The sequence below is a fragment of the Eurosta solidaginis genome, chromosome 1 (genome assembly GCF_040869045.1).
Source record: "Eurosta solidaginis isolate ZX-2024a chromosome 1, ASM4086904v1, whole genome shotgun sequence".
Taxonomy (NCBI): domain Eukaryota; kingdom Metazoa; phylum Arthropoda; class Insecta; order Diptera; family Tephritidae; genus Eurosta; species Eurosta solidaginis.
In genome coordinates this window covers 368,073,153-368,092,993 of record NC_090319.1, presented here as the reverse complement: position 1 = coordinate 368,092,993, position 19,841 = coordinate 368,073,153, and the positions used below count along the sequence as shown (strand labels likewise).

Genomic DNA, 19,841 nt, shown 5'->3' with positions numbered 1-19,841 from the left:
TCAACAGAGACCACAAAAGTCACAGAAAGTAAATCGGGCAAAGGTTGATGGAATCAATGCGCTAAACAAATCAAAACCGAAGGTACCCGCGAGAAAAACACTGGCATTGACAAACCCTAATGGATGCACTAAAACGAACGAAAGAATTTCCCAAAAAAGATGCAAGGGTGGTTTCAAGCTGGGTTTCAACTGGAAACACATATCAGGTTCAAATCTCAAAAAACGCATGGAAAATACCTAACCTAAGGCCTGTATTCATTGCCATTCGCGAGTCAGTTAAGTGTTAAGTGTGCTAAAGTTCACAGCCTAGATAACACGAAACGGTAACCCCCAAATAATTACGCTGTTATTAGAAAATTACTGTTTGAGTTTCTTTTAATAAACTTAAACACATGCATAGTAATATATAAATTACAACAATATAACAACCTGCACAAATAAGTGTTTTAATGAAAAATAAATCTGATCTAGGGTTGCTATTGTTATTGAAAATAGTCGCGTTAGTCATGTTATTAAATTCTTTTACTAAAATTAAGAATGTCATCTCCCAAAACATTTGCCTTACGTTTGTTTTAATCTTGACTGCGAAGTTTCATGAACAGAATATTGTATTGCTTCCATTTGTTTTTGCAATTCTAGAAAGCTGTTTTCAAGTTCCCCTATTTTCGATAATATTTGTTGTTTGGAAATATCAGCACGGCATTGATTGTTGCTGGAACATAGGTTGTTATCATCATATTCGCCGCTGGTTTTCCGGGTATCGTCAGTATAATGAAATTGTATATTGTTTGCAGTATCTTCATGAATAGATACAAGAATATTATACAATATGGTTATAAATGTTCACGCTTAAATTTTTAATTACCAGGATCTGAGCCGATATATGCATTAAGGAAACTCGACGCTATAAATTTTTCGTAAAAAACAATGCAAGTAAAATTTTGTATAATAACAAACCTGAATTGAAGCTCCGTGGTTTACTCAATTCCGGAGTTTTATCTTCAGCCGCTGGCCCTACACAAAGTAAATACAATTTTTCTGGGTGTTGTAAACCTATACATTGGAGATGATAACTTCTGGTTTTAACATTTGTGTATGTCGTTTCTTCTTACCATTATTACCCATTGAAGAATCTTCAAAATCATCGTCTGATTGGGAAAACATTTTTTAATAAGTTACTATGGATAGTTCAAAGTAAATTTTGAGTTAAGTACACGGTTTGTTCGTGCAAAATTCCTATCGATCGTTAAACCCAAAATGTATGCATATTTTGTAGAACGTAGGTAAATTTTAACTTTGAGTGGCAAACTCAGTGTAATATAAAAGTTAAAAAAAAATAATAATGTCAAAGTTATCTTGGCTAGCTATAAATAAAATTCATTGCAAAATAAAGCTGTACAATTGATCGAATAAGATAGTTTTTTTTCTAAAATATCGAAAACGATCGATAGTTTTTCAGCTCTGGTCCTCTTTATAGGCAAAAAGTATACAACAAAGTTGTATGTTCTTTGGCATGGGGATAAAATTTTAAGTTTTCTTAAACATATTGTAACGAATTTACTGGAATTCCTCTTATTTGCAACCTTCTACTAACGTTCGAATCACCAAACTGTTGAATAAATAACTTCAATATTAAATAATGCAAAAATAGTCTTTATTAGACTACTTGAAAATAACGCATACTTCGCAATGATAGCTTGCTTAAATCAAACTAACTTGTCGTGCCTCAACTGTTGCTGCTTTTATACTGTTTGGTTTCCTCATTGACATATGTATTTCTAGGCGCTTCTATTTCTAGAATTTACTAGTTAGTTGCCAGCTATAAAATTACCAGCTATAACTACGTTTATAGCTTCTCATATGCGCGTGTATATGTGAGTGATCCTTGCACAAATTATTGCCTACTTTTGGGAGTATCTCAAATATATGCATGTGTTTGTGCGTTGCTCTCCGCTGCTTGTATAGACATATGTATAGACATAATTATTGATTTATTGATGTGCATACAAGTCGCTGCTTAGTGTTGGCTTAGAGATTATAGTATCCCTTAGTGTTGCTAATATTCGTCACAATATTTTAGTTTTGGCATGCCCCTACAATGATTTGTATCTCGTTTTCGTTATAAAATATTTATTAAATGTAACAGGAACATAGATTTTTCAAAACTTGTCCCATTTCCTTAATTTTGCACTGAAAAATTGTATATCAACTAACCAAAATTAAAAAAGCGGACAGCACATATCTCTTCTAAGTCTCAAAATCTTTCCATAAAAATAAAAATTTTCTAAATCAATCAAATATTGTTCCCATTGCGCGGCGCTCGGTTATAACGAGATCGGTTGCTCATTCTAGTGAAAGGAGAATGGAATTTGGGTTGTCAGCCGGAAAGTTGGAATGCTTGAGGTCGTAATGTTTGTTAAAATCTTCAAGAATAATGCGGTTTTCGTCAGTAAGGTAACGGAAGGGATGTAGATGTTTATGATTTTAAGATTGGCATCGCCTGACCGAACAGCAATAACTTGACATTTGAAGGTATAATGATTGAAAAATGGGTAAAAGTCTAGAACAGGGGTCGACTTCCCTCCCTAGGGAAACGCGCGTCACTCTAGCTCAACTTCGATCTGGATACTGTAACAGGTTAAACTCTTACCTATCCAGAATCAACCCCGACATACAAAATGTATGTCGTGCTTGCAATGTGTCCCCACATGACACCAACCATCTCTTCAATTGAAATGTGAAACAAATGCCTCTAACACCTCTCTCACTATGGTCCACCCCTGTTGAAACTGCAGGTTTCTTTGGACACCCGTTAGAGGACATTGATGACAATTTGTGATCGGTCGCACCTATTGGTTGGGGCGAAACACTGCTACGACAACAACAATAACTGCTTATACCGCTATAACCGCGTCCTAAAATATCGGGAGAGGTGTCAAAATACGGGTATTGACCACGACAATATTTACTCGAAAAATTGTATCTCTGTCCGGAGATATTTACAATTGAAGGTGGCAATTTTGATAAGGTTGCTGTAATGTTGTTATACACTGAAAAAATTTAGTATACAAAGCGGCTTTTGCACGATTTTAATTTTGATCCCACCCCATTGGTGGACTGGTCATGGTAATTCTTTATAAGCGCGGTCGAGCCGCCAACGCAGAAAGGTGTTCTACGCATCAAATACTGTGCACCGCACCCCCCGTTTCGGAGCGATCTCGGGTCATTTTTCGGTTCTTCGTTAATATCCTTTGAACGAGTTAAGATTTTTAGTTTCCGCCCTCCGAATATAAATACCGATATCAAGACGCGTTGTTTGACACCCTTGCCGATAATTTTTGACGAGTATTAGCAGTTGACCCCTGTTCTAGACTTTAACCGAAAACTGTAAGTCCATCTTTCATGTCACAAACTTTTCTATCCTCCTCGGTCCTGGCGTGTAGCCCGCTGGACACTTTTTAAGTGGACATAGAATAAACAATTTACAATTTATTTTAATTCGATCCATGTTTGTGGAAGGCTGGACATCTGAAGTTTACACTTGAACTGATTTGTTTGCTTGCATAACAACCCTGTCGTAATATAATCCAATAAGAACAATTATTTGAAAAAACAGATGTTCCTTTGAATGTGCTTTCAGTTAATATTTTCGCTTTATTTCTTCAAATAAAGTTTAATATTTTATTAAAATTAAGCGAAACTTACTTATCTTCTATAAGTTATGTAAGAAATCTTTAACATAAATTTCTACCATTCAAATATAAATGCTGTTTTGTAACTGTTCAGAGGACTGGACATTTGGTAGCTATCATGTCGAAAAACGCTTTAAAGAAGAAGAAGTGATAGAGATGCTCAAGGACAGTGATTTTGAAGGTCTGTCCGACTGCAAAGTCATGGATTTCGTTCCTAATAGTTCATATGGGTTTTTCAAGTGAATCCTATTCTGAAAACAATCCAGAATCTGATAATGAAGAAGATAATATTGATGAACCAGAATTTGTTGATGTAACTCTTCAAAACAAAAAAACCACTTAAATGGCTAGCCAAAGAATTTGGCGGGGTTAGTACGCTCGCTTCCGACAGGGCGAATGGACACCTTTCCAATATTTCTCAGAATATTTTGATGACGTTTTTTGGTGCGAATTTTCACAGCGGAGTAATATGTACGCTCTACAAAATGGTCAAAATCTGAGCTCGAATTATAATGAGTACAAGAAACTATGTGGGGCCCACATACTAGGTGGTTGCATGAAATTTCCTCGCGTAAGGATGTACTACCGACCTGCTTTTAAAGTTTCGGCCATTACACAGATACCAAAAGATCAATTTAAGAGCTACTCCACAAGAAAAGAAAACAGCGAATTGCGGAAGAAATGTCACTCCCCACCAAAGCCAGCAAAACTTAGCAACGATGAAGAAATTATTCCATTCTCCGGTACCACTCAATTGAAACAATATGTTAAGGGAAACCCCTGTCCTGTTGGTTTGAAAAATTTTGTCCTTGCTTGTCCATATGGTTTAGTATTGGAGTTTTTCATTTACCAGGGAGCAAAAACTTGGGCCAATAACAAATGCAACCACGATTTAGGTATCGGGGGATAGTAGTGCAAAAACTTGCAGAAAATATTTTACTTCGATGAAGCTGCAAGATTTTTTGATGGAAAATGAAATATTTACTACTGGTACAATTCAAAAAAACCGAATCCCCAAAGAGCTGCGGGCAAAACTTTCAACAGACCATGACCTTTTGAAAAGAAGCAGAGGTACATTTAATGGGTTTGTGAGAGAAGATGAGAAAGTAGCGGTTGTGCAATGGATGGACAGTCGTCCGGTCTTATGGCGACCACTTTGACCGGAACACGACCAATTATATCTGTTAATCGATGGGATAAGAAAGCCAAAAAATACATAAGTGTCAATTGTTCGAATACGCTTGCAAGTTACAAAACGTCAATGGGTGGGGTAGATCGTGCAGACAGGTTGATAGCTTATTACCGTATTAATATCAGAAGAAAGGAGTGGCTCCTACGAGTTTGGCACTTGTTCGATCTCGCACTGTGTGATTCCTGGCTTCCTTATAAAAAATACAAAATTTCATTTGGTACGAAGAAGTCCGAGTTGACGGACCTTTTAGATTTTAAGTTGTACGTAGGGAAATTTTGTGCATTGCCAACGGTAGACACTGTTTTATGGAATTCCATTCGTAAGAAGTTAGTACTAAAGTAACCATTTACTGAAATTAATTAATGTTTGAAATCTCCATTTTAAACTAATTTCCATTTTTATTTGAAATAGTTTTTAGTTTAAAATTTTTTTTTTTTCGTTGGCGAACGAGCCAAATGGCTGCACCAGCCAGTGCTAAGAATCCTTATGTTACAATAATAAAATTTGAATTTTATAATTAATTTAGAAGAATATAACCTAAAAAAATATACAAAAATATTTGTTTTTCACTTATTTGAGCCCCGGGACTGAGGAGGCTATGGCTGTTGGGCTATCGCAAGTTGGAAAAACATATATGCCTGATATTTGCGTATGGAGATGCGCGTCATACAATTTGCGCCAGTTATCTAAACTTTTATGAGCTACCCTAGTGCTTGGTCAAGAATTGTTAACGAAAGCTAAAAACAGCTGATACGATGCACCCACATTGTTGTTGTATACCTGTTGAAAGATATAGTCGACTGGTGGTCTGTTCTGAAACTCTTTATAGTTTGCGCGACCTTCCACAATTACGTGTTCATCATAACCGAAATACCTCGGCATCTCGGTACAAGTGATGGAAGAAATAAATATTCACAGGAAAGAAACCGACCCCAAAATACCAAAACAGCTGTTTGTTGAAATAATAGTGCATTGATAAGAAAAGCAAAAGAAAGTTTGGAGTACCACAAAATGGATCAATTTGATAGTGAAAGCTATTGGAATCGCTCTTCTAGTAGAGGATTTAGTTTTGACGATGATGACGATGCACCGAGTGCAAGTGGCAGCGTAGGCAGCAATTTAAATGTGTGCAATATACTGAACGACTACGACACCATTTCGGAGGCGAGCTTCGATAATAGCACTACAGGTAGTGCACTTAATTTGTCCATTAAATCTGTGATATCAAATGAAGCACTAAAAATGCTGCTGCAAGAACAAACATTAGATGATCGGATTTTATCGAAGGGCGTTGCGCCAGAAGAAGAACTACGCTTATTGCGCAGGCAAATACAAACGACTTTTTACAATCCCTCACCCGAGGCGACAGCACACAAACTACTACTCGGCAAGTGTGTATCACTGGAAGTATTTAAGTCGTTGCATGAAAAGGAACAGTTGCTCGATGCAGTACTCAAGTGTGGTGGAGGCGATGCAGTCATTGGCGTTCTGCTTTTTCTCAAAAAGACATTAAATAAAACAAATTATCATAATGTTCTCGAACAAAGGCCACAAGCATTACAACATTATGTCAGCTATCTGCAACAATGCCAACCGCAAGAAGCAATTGAAGTATTACAGAACTTTGGGAAACATCAAGAAGCAGCGCTTATGCAATTTAAAGTGGCTATGGCATGTAATGACTTACAGCAGCGTAAGCGCAAATTGCAACAATTAATTGATCAATATAGCGGTGTAGGCATGGTTAGTGTTTATTTACAACAATTTGAGGCAGCATTTAAACTATTGGATTTAGTAGAAAAGGAACACACCGCGCTAGACAATCAAATTCATCTGAACTCAACACCAATTGAATTACTCTACCAATGTTGTCGCAAGCATACCAACTGGAAAGAGCAAGATATAACACGCACTATATCACCTTTTCGATTGAGTGCTGATCTGCAAATTGCACCGGCACAATTTGAATGGACCGCACTGAATGAACGTGCCAACGCGCAAGCATATGCTGATTTGGAAAATGTTTTTGAACGTGTACCCGCTTGGAATCCGATGAAACAAAAGCAATTTCATATTAGTTTCTCCTTAGAATTGGCCATTTTGCGTTTATATGCGCTGCAAGCACCCACAACTGTTCTTTATATGTTTCTATCGAAAATGAATAACACAATGGAAAAGTTCGAGTTGGCGCAGCGCGTGAAGTGTGTGCGTGCAGTGATTGATGCTTTGGCTGGCATGAAGGATGTAACTCAATTGACACAATTAAAAGAGACATTGGCACAGCGTTCGGAAGAACAATTCTATTGTGAGAATGCCTTGAAGGCGCTTCAAACAAAACGCTGGTCAACTGATAATATAAAGTTGAAACTTTAATGGTGGGTCATTTTGGTAATTTAAGTATTATAAGCATTTGAAAATTGTATTAAAGAAGCACTGTAATGGTTGTACTATGAAAATAAGGTATGACTTTTTTGTATATACACAGAAATTGCTAAAGGTAGTACAATTTGATCTATGGGTCTAGTGAGGAATCATTTCTTTTGAGTACCTCGCTTCCCTCCACCTGCTTGAAATTGGGTTGACTGTGCATCTGCTTCAGCGATCCAAGAATTTCGTTGATGCTCAGCCTGATTTGAAACATTTGATTATAGCGTATCCACCGTAAAGTTGTTGTAATAGATATTTTTCTGTTGTTGTTGTTGTTGTAGCGATAAGGACACTCCCCGAAGGTCTTGGGGAGTGTTATCGATTTTGATGGTCCTTCGCCGAATGCAGATCCGGTTCGTTCCGGTACCAAGCCTTACCATCTCGGGAACGATTTGTTATGACCACATGCGAACTTTTAGGCCATACCGCCCTTCCACCCCCTAGATCCATGAGGAGTTCGGGGTCGCCAGAGCCTCGGTTGTTAATGTAATAGAATTCGCCACGGATAGGTGATATTGACAATTGGGTTTGGAGAAGCTATATATTGCGCTGCCAACCTGAAAGGGTTGTGCTACACAACTCCCTGAATCTATTTGGTATTTTAGTCGCCTCTTACGACAGGCGCACCTACCGCGGGCATATTCTACCCCGCTGGGGGTTAGATATTTTTCTCGCCGCAATAAGTACCTTAAGATGATAGCAAACTCGGGAACGATTTGATATGGGCACTTTGAACCTTTATGGTCATTACGCCCCCTCCTTTTATGTTCCAGAGCCTCAGCTATAAAATATCTGTATAGCAGGATTCGCTTCGAAGAAGTGCAAAAGAAGCACTGTTAACGCAACAATAACCACATCCTTAATACCGACGACCGGCGACATCCGCCTGAAAGACTCTGCAGTAGTCGGGCAGTCTGCACTTTCCAGTTCACAGCGAGCTCCTGGCAGAACATCCCCTTTCCTCAACCTGGATTTCTCTCTTGAGGGAATATGAGTTGTGATTCTAGCAATAGATGCGGAAGGCGGCGCACTGTAAACTCTTCTTCTAGGAACCAGCGCACCCCTTTCCTACTCTAGATTATGGAAGAAAAGTTCAGAGCCGTAGAACAGAATGTGCTGTGATTGTCAAGCCAGCTTTACCCACCAGCGGCACAGGGCGAACGCAGCCTTCCTGGCCATGTTTTTCACATTAAGGTGGAATAATCCTAAGGCATTTATCCCTGTTGTACAGCTTCAGCGGAAATCCTCCATGTGTGGATGGCCCAAATTCAGGGATGTTCTACCTCGTGCACAGAACTAGTTTTACTAGGGTTCACAGGTAATCCCCACAGGTCTGACAAACGAATTTAGAGAAATTCCGCTTATTTGAAACCTTCTGCTAACGTTCGAATCGCTAAATTGTTGAATAAATCACTCCAATATTCTGTATTGCAAAATGGTCTTTATTAGAATACTTTGGGAGTAGTACAATTATATACTGCACAATTACACTTCACTTCTTAGCATATTTCTCCAAAGGTCTAGACGTTTCACCTTCTAGAATCTCCTGCTTGGTTACCAGCGATATACATGTATATTTGTAGTTTATGCGTTTCTCATAGTGTTGTTGTTGTTGTAGCAATGCTCGCCCCACCTAATAGCCGCGACCGATCACAAATTGTCATCAATATCCTCTAACGGGAGTCCAAGGAAACTTGCCGTTTCGACAGTGGTGGAGCATAAGGAAAGGGGTGTTAGAGGCGTTGGTTCCACATTACAATTAAAGAGATGGTTGGTGTCATGTGGGGACACAAGCGGGGCATACATTTTGTATGTCGGGGTTGATTCTGGATAGGTAAGAGTTTAACCTGTTACAGTATCCAGAACGAAGTTGAGCAAGAGTGACACGTGTTTCGCTGGGGAGTATGCGTTCCTCTTCCGCGAGTTTTGGATACTTTTCTTTAAGTACTGGATTCACCGGGCAATTCCCGGCATAAAGGTCCGACGCCTGTTTATGGAGTTCACCAAGGACCTGCTTGTGTTTTTCCGCTTCATACGGCTGTGTTCTCAGGTGCCGTATTTCCTCAAAATGCTTACGGAGATGACTCCTTAAGCCCCTAGGCGGTGCTGGTTCATCAATGAGATGTCTGTTGGGATGCCCAGGTTTCTGGGTATTCAACAGGAACTGTTTGGTCAGCATCTCATTTCTCTCCCTGATGGGGAGTATTCTCGCCTCATTATGCAGATGGTGTTCTGGGGACATAAGAAGACAGCCCGTGGCGATTCTGAGAGCAGTATTTTGGCAGGCCTGTAGTTTCTTCCAGTGGGTAATTTTTAGGCTTGGCGACCATATGGGTGACGCGTAGCACGTAATCGGCTGGCTAATTGCTTTGTATGTAGTTATGAGCGTTTCCTTATCTTTTCCCCAGGTACTGCCAGCGAGGGATTTGAGGATTTTGTTACGACTCTGAATTCTCGGAACAATTGCGGCTGCGTACTCACCAAAATGTAGATCCTGATCAAACATCACACCCAAGATTTTGGGGTGTAGGACAGTCGGTAGCGTAGTGCCATCGACGTGGATGTTCAAAATGGTCGACATTTGGGACGTCCATGTTGTAAATAAGGTCGCGGAAGATTTAGTCGGTGATAATGCCAGGTTTCGCGAGGCGAAAAAACTGGAGAGATCAGGGAGGTAGCCGTTTATTTTATTGCATAGCGCATCGATCTTTGGGCCTGGGCTTGTGGCCATTATTGTGCAGTCATCGACGTAGGAAACGATTGTGACTCCTTCCGGTGGTGAAGGTAGCTTAGATGTGTAGAAATTAAACAAAAGTGGGGATAGGACACCACCCTGTGGCACCCCTTGTTTAATTCTCCTTGGTTTTGATGTTTCGTTTCTAAATTGGACCGATGCCTACCGACCACCCAGATAATTTGCGGTCCACCTTTTAAGACATGGGGGAAGGGTAGACCCTTCCAGGTCTTGCAGTAACGAGCCATGGTTGACCGTATCAAAAGCTTTTGATAGGTCTAGCGCTACGAGTACTGTTCTATGGTGGGGGTATTGATTTAAACCGCAATTTATCTGTGTGCTAATGGCATTTAGCGCGGTGGTAGTGCTATGGAGTTTTCTGAAGCCATGCTGATGAAGGGCTAGCTGCAAATTTGCTTGGAAATAAGGGAGCAAAATGGCTTCAAGCGTCTTTGCAACTGGCGATAGGAGAGATATCGGACGATACGATTCACCTATGTTAGCTGGTTTCCCAGGCTTTAGTAGCGGGACCACCTTGGCCATTTTGAAATCCTCTTTCCCTAGGCTTTTAAGCATCGGCATGGCTATGCCGTCTGAGCCCACTGCTTTGGATGGTTTAGCGCGACCAATGGCGTCCTCAACCTCTTTAGCGGTGATGGTGATTGGTGACGCGCTGAATTTGTGTTTATGTGCGCGTCTATTGGCTCTCCGTCTATCTTTGTCGACCATAGGATGCATTATATATTGTCGGCAGAAAGCGCTCGCGCATTTTTGTGGGGCCGGATTTCGGGAATTCTCCCGGCGGGAATGAAACGTGCCGAGGCGGATTCAATGACCTTACGGAAGGCACGCTCCCCTTGGCGGGCATCGGTCGGGATAGGGAGGGCAGCAAAGCGGTTGTCTGTAAAAGATTTATATTCTTCCCACTCTCTTTTTTTTGAAGTTTATGAAAGTGCGTTTTTCGGTGACGATGAAGTCGGCGGTACGCTCGAACGAAATAAGTATGGGCAGGTGGTCGGATGCCAATGTTACCATCGGCTGCCAGTTGACGCAGTTTACGAGTTCTGCGCCCACGATTGAGATATCTGGCGAGCTGTGACAGGTTCCTACCATACGTATGGAGGCATCTCCGTTTATTGTGCAGAACGTCGTTTCTTCTATTTGATCCGCCAACATCTCACCCCTACTGTCCGCCCGCAAGTTTGAATGCCATAGATCATGATGGTCATTGAAATCGCCTAAGATAATGCGATTGTTGCCAGTGAGTAAGGCCCTGATATTAGGGCGGTATCCACTGTGGCAACAGGTGGCAGGAGGGATGTAGATGTTGATGATTTCTAGGTTTGCATCGCCTGACCGGACAGATAGGCCTTGCCGTTCTAAGACATTGTCCCTGCGGTCGATGCCAGGATCAAATATATAATATTACACAGAGTGGTGTATGATAAACGCGAGGCCGCCTCCATTTCCGCTCTCGCGGTCTTTCCTGTGGGCATTATACCCAGAGCAGGTCTGCAATGCAGATCTTGCTGTGAATTTAGTCTCTTGAATCGCAGCAATGCGGATGTTGTGCCGCTTTATGAAAGCGACTATCTCCGTAATCTTCCCAGTTAGTCCATTACAGTTTAACTGCAGAATTCTGAAGTGCATAAGGGGAGACGCCGCCACTCTGGGGGTAAGTGACGGGTGACTACGCTTGGGTTGTGGAAGGCCAGGACGCAATTGCTGTTGTGGCCCTGGGACTAGGTGTCCTTGGGCAAGCATTTGCGTACCCGGATGATTTGGGTTTGCGACCTGGCAACATGGCGCGATGAAACCCGTCGGGGGGTTGCCGTCGCGGAGACCAGAACATCTAGGAAAGTGGCACCACCCAATGCAGGAGCTGCATTGGGCGGATGTCGCAAACCTATATATTCTGTGCTGGCAGACGGTGCAAACGGAGGTAGGGACTAAGAGTATGTTTCCCTGACCTCCACGATTGCTGCCGGAAAAGAGGGGGGGGGGGGAGAGAAGACGGGGGCAGCGGCTGATGCTCAGCATTGCTACCAACTGCTGGGGCGCGAGCAGCAGCAGGTACTTGTTGTGGCTTGCTGAGCAGCGGGGCTGCTGGAAGGTAGTGGGGGGGGGGGGGGGGCGCTTAGGCGTAGACTACGGGACGCCCTTGGGCGTGAACAGCAAGGAGCCACAAAAGATTTATAAAAGTTACGTGGACGTCGGGTTTTGGGATCAAGCCCAGAACAACCTGTCCGATGCAACCATCCCTTGCACGAGACACACTGAACAGAGTATGGCCGTCCTAAAAAGATTCTTTTCCGGCAGATGTAGCAAAACCATTTCTCAGGACCGGGGTCAGGAGACGGACCCGGATTGGATTCGATGCCTTCCCGGAGTAAGAGAATATGGAGCAGTCCTGCTGCAAGGAGCTGCTGGGAGGATGACAATTTGTGGGAGGGACGCAACAAATTAAATGGGGTCACACTGAAATGACAGTCCTTGGTAGATATCTCTTCGTCGCCTTCTATGTATGTGTATAAATGATGATTTATGTGTTCATGTACACCAGTGTGGCTCGCTTTAATGTTTTAGTTGTTGCGTGATTATTTCCTAACAGCCTAGTGATGTCAACATTCGCTACAATATGTATATCATAAAAAAAATATTTTGATTTAATAAATAATGTGAATATAAACTTATGAAATTTTTTTTGCATTAAATAAAATAAAGTCAATCAGTTAATCAAAAAAGATTCAGTATTAGCGATTTATCCAAATTAAAAACCAATACGAATATTTTTTGATTGCATTCACACCAGTTAACCAGTAGCCATTAAACATAAAAAAACACACAAACTCGAGTTAATGGGGCAATGTGTTTGTGATATTGTTCAAAATAAATTGAGCTTAATTTTTAGTTGCAGAATAGTTTTGGAACATATTTTTGAAAACTTAGCCAACTTACTTTAGTTTCAACGTTATTTTCGTGATGTTTCCAAAAATAGCAATAAACGCTTTGTTATGAAATTCATTTTTATTTATTTAGGAAAAACTCATTATTTCTTACTTTTTTTTTATATATTACAGTAATTTATATATGCATTTGTGTATATACTACGATGAATACGTATTTTGCAGTGAGTTACTATATCCTTTTCATTTTCATATATGTAATTTGTTTTTGTTTTAAGTTAGCGTAAAAATAAAAACCCAAAAATTCGCAAACTAACAACGTTAAAAAAATTGGTGTATATCAATATGCCGATGCGTCCCTATGCATATTTATTTTTATAATTACTAATTTTGTGCAAAATCTGTTTTTTTTTTTTAATAATTTTATTGCTTTTTTACTGAATACATTTAATTTTTTACTATGTATCTCTCAATTATGTATATAACAGTTCAGTAAAAAAATTAAAGCGTCACCGCTTTGATAAATATTAGCGACAAATAATTTTTTTTAATTTCTTTTTCAAAACGAATATTTATTATCAGACAATAGCGCAGAGTTAAGCGCCTACAGCTTTTTTTTCATAAAGCACAAATTGCGTGTAAAAAATTATCTTAAAAGCAGCAATAAATTTCAATATAAAGAGGCATTTGTTGTTTTAACGGTTTTACTAACAGTAAACAAATATGTACTTTATATTGGTATTCAACTATATTTTTTGTAAAGTATTAAAGATTATTTAACTACTTACTATTTCATTTGTTGCTTGATTTGTTTTTGTTGTTTTCGATATTTATATTTATTTATGTAAGTTTCATAAACTTAATTTAGAGGTTAAATTGAAATTAGAGGCTAGGTTGAATAACCTAATATTAAAGGTTAGGTCAAATAAATTAAAATTAGAGGTAGATAGAATTTTTAAGAACAGAATAAATATGATACATATTCAAAAAGAATACAAGCCAAAACCTACATATGTACTTATACATATAAGTACAACGTGAAAACCAGTTTTAAATATCAGTCCAACCAACTCATGAATGTCAAATAATACCACCTCGCTAGATCAACTTCAATTTGTGGTTAGGTTTGAAAAATTAAAATTAGAGGTTAGGTAGGTTGAACTGGCCGGTCCATGAGGACCTCACATAGACTGATTGAGTCCGTAGTGTTACCAGAAGTTTGTTTTAACGACCAAACTGAAAAACCCTATCAAAAACCAGGACCTATGTTATAAAATAACTCCGTCCTCTTGACAAATACTAGAAGCTTCCTAGGACTTAAGCCACTTGCTGCTTCTAGATCTGACAGCTGTATCACTCCTAATAGCTGGAGTCTTAGCCTGGCAAGTGCAGGGCACGAGCACAGAACGTGCTCGAGCGTTTCCTCCTCCAACCCGCACTTCCTACATCTGTTATCACTGACCAAGCCTAGTTTAAAGGCATGTGACGCCAGAAGGCAGTGTCCATTCAGAATACCCGTCATGAGTCTACAGTCCTCTCTTTTTAATGATAGGAGCAACTGTGTTAGTCTAAGGTTGTAAGACCTACACATAATCTTCGACACTTTGCAGCCCCGCGCTTGGGTCCACGTCTTTCCCGCTTGGTCGATCATCACCTATCGCCTTCGCTTAATCTCGCCCAATCTATTTGAGACATCTACGGAGCAAGCTTCAAGGGATGCGCCCTTTTTAGCTATTCGTCCGCTTTTTCATTCCCATCTATTCCCATATGCCCTGGGACCCAATATAGATGTATGCTTCTCCCTGTCCCGATTCTCTCCAGAGACTGCTTACACTCTAACACGCATTTAGATGCTGTGCTATGCGAGATTATTGCCTTAATTGCTGCTTGACTGTCAATATAAAAGTTAACACGGTTGCAGCTTAAGCTATTCTCTTCCAGGGTTTCTACTGCTTTGGTTACGGCTAATATTTCCGCTTGGAAAACGCTTGCGCCAACCGTCCACCTCTATTGTGGCCTTAAGATCTCCCTCGAAGCGCAGATAGGGAATCATGTAGTTACTAAGAGGTAAGGTTTGAAAAGTAAAAACAATAAGTTAGGTTTTGTAAACTTAAATAAGAGGTTAGGTTTTTCAAATTTAATTTAAGGTTGTATTTGACAAATTTAAATAAGTAATTAATAAAATCCAAGGCTTGTGCTTACCATGTCTAGATTTAATTTGAGGTTGGGTTTAAGATATTGAAAGGCTGGATTTAAGAAAACATAAGACAAACAAGCAAGGAATTCTTAGTTCGGGTGAAACTGAACATTACGTACCCAACTGTACACTTGAAATGCTGTTGTTGTTTGTTTGTGTGTTTTATAGTGGTACAAGGCTGCGCAATAATACATATACATTTGGTTCTATTCTGAACTAATTTTTCTTCGAGTTATGGCTCCCGAAACATATAAAATTGCTTAGTCATAAAATGGGCGGTGCCACGCCCATTTTTTTTAAATTTAAAGTTTTTCCTATTTATTGTTATAAATCCACTAGAGAAATGAAATACCATTGATATGAAACTCTTTTTTGAAAAGATAAAGCTTATTTTATTCGTCCACGACCCTTTTATATAAAAGTGGGCTTGGTCCTTAACCGATTTCGTAAATTTTTCTTCAAAGCATTCCTTATAGTAAAGGCAACCTCTCTGTCGAATTTTGTTACGATAGGTTTAACGATTTTTGATTTATGATTAATGGTATTTGTAAAATTGATTTTAACACAAGTGAGCGGTGCCACGCCCATTTTAACCGTTTTTTTTCAAATTTTTATCAAGAGTCAATATCAGTCCACACGTCACATTTCAGCATTCTAGGTGTATTATTTAATAAATAATCAGGTTTTTTGTGTTTTCCAAAATGTTATATATATAAAAAGTGGGGGTGGTTATCATCCAATTTCGCTCATTTTCAATACCAATCTATTCTGGGTCTGTACCAAATTTGAAGATATCTCAATATTTACTCAAGTTATCGTGTTAACGGACAGACGGACGGACGGACGGACATGGCTCAATCAAATGTTTTTTTTTTATACTGATGTTTTTGATATATGGAAGTCTATATCTATCTCGATTGCTTTATACCTGTACAACCAAACGTTATCCAATCAAAGTTATAATACCATGTGGACAAGTAAAGCTGGGTATAAAAAATGTGGGTGTCAAAACCGCACTTTGGGACGCTGTTTCTATATAAAAACCAAAATAGTGTCAATTTTATCCCCAAGAAGTGCTGAAAAAAAAATTATTCTAAAAATAGTTTCAGTTATAATAAAACAATATTGGATGTTGCTTCGGCCGGGACTTGAACCCAGGACGTTCGGTGTGCGGCTTGCTGTTCACATCTGCCCCTACTGAATACAACTCAACACTCCGAAAAGTGTAATACTGCACAATCACACGAAACTTTTTCACATTGCACTATGTTGTTGCTGGATTTGAAAGTAAACTAAAATTAGTTTTGATATAACTCCCAAAAGAGTTAAAACTGCACCATATTTTTTTAACACTTCTTCCGGCCATACCCTCTTTAATTTTCTGTGTTTAGGGGTACATTTCCACAAAATGTCTGACGAGTTTCGAACTTTGCCATAGTTCGCGTGCCAACGTTTGAACGGTAGAGGGGTGTAACACTGAGTGCTTCGCAATAACACCTAATGGAAGCTATGATGACGTTCGAGAGATCTACGGTGTTACGAGCAGTATGTTGACAGAAGCTGACAAATGAATATGGTACATAGTTCCGTGCTGAGACTTTGTGTAACTCCAGTATATACTTGTTTAAAGAATGTGGCAATCCTTACAGCTTTTGATTTACTATTTTTAGTTGCTGTTGTTGTTGTTGTTAAAGTAGTCCTTTGCCCAATTCAATAGGTGCGATAACTCACAAATATTCATCAATAACCTCTAACAAGAGTCAAAGTAAACTTACAGTTTCGAAACGGTTGGACCAAAGAGATATGGGTGTTAGAAGCGTTTGTTCCACGTTGCAATTGAAAAGATGGTTGGTGTCATGTGGGGACACATTTTGGTCATACCCACTGTTTAAGTTAGACGTGAAAGAAAGAATAAGAACTGCAACTGAAACACATAAATAAATCATATAATATATATGAGGTATAAATCAATAAACATAAATATAGAGGAGATATATATTACATTTTCTTGTTAACACATATATATATATATATTTAAAGTAGATTTAAATTTTAATACAATAAAAACGCCAAAAGAACTACAAAAATGTATAAACAACTCATATCACGAATTAATAAATTAAAAACAAGTTAAACTAATAGTGCTAAGCACCAGCAACTAATTGTTGCAGTGCTGCATCAGCCTCTGGCAAACGATTGTTTTGAACTTAACGCTTAAGCTATCGAATATCACATCCGTATCCTCTAGCTTATGTTGTTGTAACTGTTCATTTTCATTTTGATTCAATTGCGAAACTCCCTCTTGTGCTAAATAATTCTTGAATTTATCATTTAAACTGCGTTCTAGCATTGTATTGTTATTGTTGAAGAATAACACATACGACAATTCGAGCAAATAATAATCGAGATCACTCATGAAGAAGCGTTCACATTCCAGCATATCGAATTTTTGTACCAAAAAATGTTTCATTAAATAATAAATTAAATATTTCACATCCTGACGACGCAGTGGCACAAAACCTGTATCCTTGGAGAAGTAAGCAAATATTTTGAGGGATTTACTTGCGCTATTACAATTTTGCAAACACAACACAAAGGCATCTATAAATTTGAAATTTAACATTAGAGTACGTATGCGATATTCAAGGCGTTCTTTAGAGAAATCACAAACTTTGTCTGGGTTATATAAACCATGAAACACATATAAGCAATAGTGTATATATTGACGTAATTGTTGTAAATTAATATCTTCCACAGTGCCTTCATCATCAACTTCGTCGGCAGGCGCTTGCGAAGTGAGTGTACTTTGCGAACCAATTGCTTGTGGTGTATGCTCGCCGCCGCTTACATCTAATTGTGGTGCACCTACTAGTGGACACTGTTCAGCGCATTGTTGACCTGTCAGTGCACAACTCACATCTGAATTATCTGTTATAGGCAAACGTGCATAGCTTTGCTCATCCGGTGTTATATCATCTACAGCGGCACTGTGTTGTTTATCCTCTGCGGGTGCAGCTGCTGTTGTGGGTATAACGCCTGCTGCACCACCCGACGATGGGAGCAACGAAAAATTCAACGAACAAAAGCCATCGTTCGTTTCGTTATTACTTAAATTCTCTAAACTTGAGATCATTTCATCTGAGTCTTGACCGGTTACAACATTCTCGCTGCTATCCGCCTGCGTTGTAGATTTGTATTGATTCAAAGATGACGGACGTTCAAATTTTGCCGCCGGCGCCGCATCATCAAAACTTATGCCAGCATCTTGCATGAAATGCGGTTGATACTTTGGTATACTTTTCAAATAACGTACAGGTTCCGTTTCAAGTCGTATTCGTGGACGCGGTAAATTTATTTCGACAGGCACATCAACGCATTGACTCTCGAAACGCATCAATCGTTTGGTGGTGGGTAAGCAAACGACGCGCTGTTTCATCTTATCAATGCATGGACCAAGATCGCGACCACACTATTAAGTGAGGAGAAGTAGAAAATTTGAGTGACGAACCCAGTTGAAATAAATCAAAAATGTTACCTGTCCATTTGAGTTGCCGCCAAACGCTTTAACCATATACTCCGTGGTCATAACAAGCGTAAAGTCTGCGCCGCAATCAACGTACATCGGACGATCGACGCAATCTACAGGCGAGGGTTTATTCACCGCACGTCGTTCTTTATCGCCTGTACCTAGCTGATGTTCTAAATTTTTGCCCCAAGTGTACAAAGTACATGTGGATGAGATCAAGGCAAAGTGGAAAAGTCCACTTGAGATCTGTTGAAGAAAATATTGTAAAACGTTATTTTGCTTAACACTACGGACTTATTCAGTCTATGTGAGGTCCTCATGGACCGGCCAGTTCAACCTAACCTTATTTTGCTTCACTTCAAGTTTACAAGTTCATCTTACCTGTAGTATTTGCCCAGCCACCTCCGTTGTGTCTACCAAATGTGGTGTCATGTGTTCACAGGGATCGACCTCCCCTGTCGATAACGATACCTGTTGCAGATTATCTGCTAGTTTTGTGGTCACCTCATCAGCTACTTGTAGGATAGGCTTCAGTGACTTGAGTGGTTGTGATACCATCGGTTTAACCTCTTCAACCAACTCTTCCACTACATCATCTACCAATTGTATTTGTATGGCTACTGTTGCAGCTGCTGTGATTTCTTCAACCAAAATTTCTTTAATGTCACCTTCTCTCATTTCTTCATCCTCTTCATGATCAGCAACAGTAACACTAGACGCCAATACTTCAACCAGTTCGGGTTCTCTGGTTGCACCTTCTGCATTCTCAATTGTTTGCACATTAGTTTTATTAGATAATTCAGCAACGGTGGTTGGTATTTCGGTTTTATCAATGATATCTGTAAGAATGCTAGTAGCAATTTCGGTGGCCACTGATTTGGGCGCCTCCGCATAAGCACTTTTGGATGTTGATGCAACTGCCGAAGAAGAAGGAGGAACATTTGTTCCGGCTTCATTGGAAAATGTGGCTTCAAAATGTTTAGTCATTTCACGTCGTTGATGCTCTTCCATTTTTTGCTTCGCATTAGCACGACGTTTTATTTGATTTGCCAAGCGTAATGCTTGCGGTGAGGAACCCCAAGTGTACATGCGACCATTTTCATCAACAGCTAACTGCGTGACCAAGCATGTCAGAGAAAGAAAACTTAAGTATAAGTTTTGTAATGT

General features: G+C 39.5%; 3 protein-coding genes across 5 annotated transcripts in view; 1 reads left to right on the top strand and 2 right to left on the bottom strand.

Moving 5' to 3' along the window:
* Positions 1-357: 357 nt before the first annotated feature.
* LOC137244974 (uncharacterized) lies at positions 358-1,552 on the bottom strand. Of its 2 annotated transcripts, none has more exons than XM_067774843.1 (4): positions 1,113-1,552; positions 958-1,014; positions 866-904; positions 358-797 (listed from the first exon to the last, which is right to left on the bottom strand). In XM_067774843.1, exons 1-4 carry the CDS (start codon positions 1,162-1,164, stop codon positions 562-564), a joined length of 384 nt encoding a protein of 127 aa, XP_067630944.1. In that variant the 5' UTR covers positions 1,165-1,552; the 3' UTR covers positions 358-561. The 2 variants fall into 2 exon arrangements, with proteins under 2 accessions (XP_067630944.1, XP_067630933.1); XM_067774832.1 differs by having other exon boundaries at positions 958-1,053; positions 1,113-1,540.
* Positions 1,553-5,714: 4,162 nt separating this feature from the next.
* Positions 5,715-7,343, top strand: Vps16B (Vacuolar protein sorting 16B). Its single transcript, XM_067774820.1, has one exon. It carries the CDS (start codon positions 5,896-5,898, stop codon positions 7,255-7,257), a length of 1,362 nt encoding a protein of 453 aa, XP_067630921.1. The 5' UTR covers positions 5,715-5,895; the 3' UTR covers positions 7,258-7,343.
* A 9,724-nt stretch (positions 7,344-17,067) lies between these two features.
* Positions 17,068-19,841, bottom strand: part of ca (claret) — a 29,632-nt gene continuing 26,858 nt past the window's right edge. For both annotated transcript variants that reach the window (XM_067762922.1, XM_067762923.1), the window contains 3 exons: positions 19,056-19,787; positions 18,684-18,920; positions 17,068-18,617 (listed from right to left, as the gene is read on the bottom strand). In XM_067762922.1, the coding sequence (XP_067619023.1) occupies positions 17,307-18,617; positions 18,684-18,920; positions 19,056-19,787 (2,280 nt within the window). In that variant the 3' untranslated portion in view covers positions 17,068-17,306. The remainder of the gene's footprint in view (positions 18,618-18,683; positions 18,921-19,055; positions 19,788-19,841) is intronic.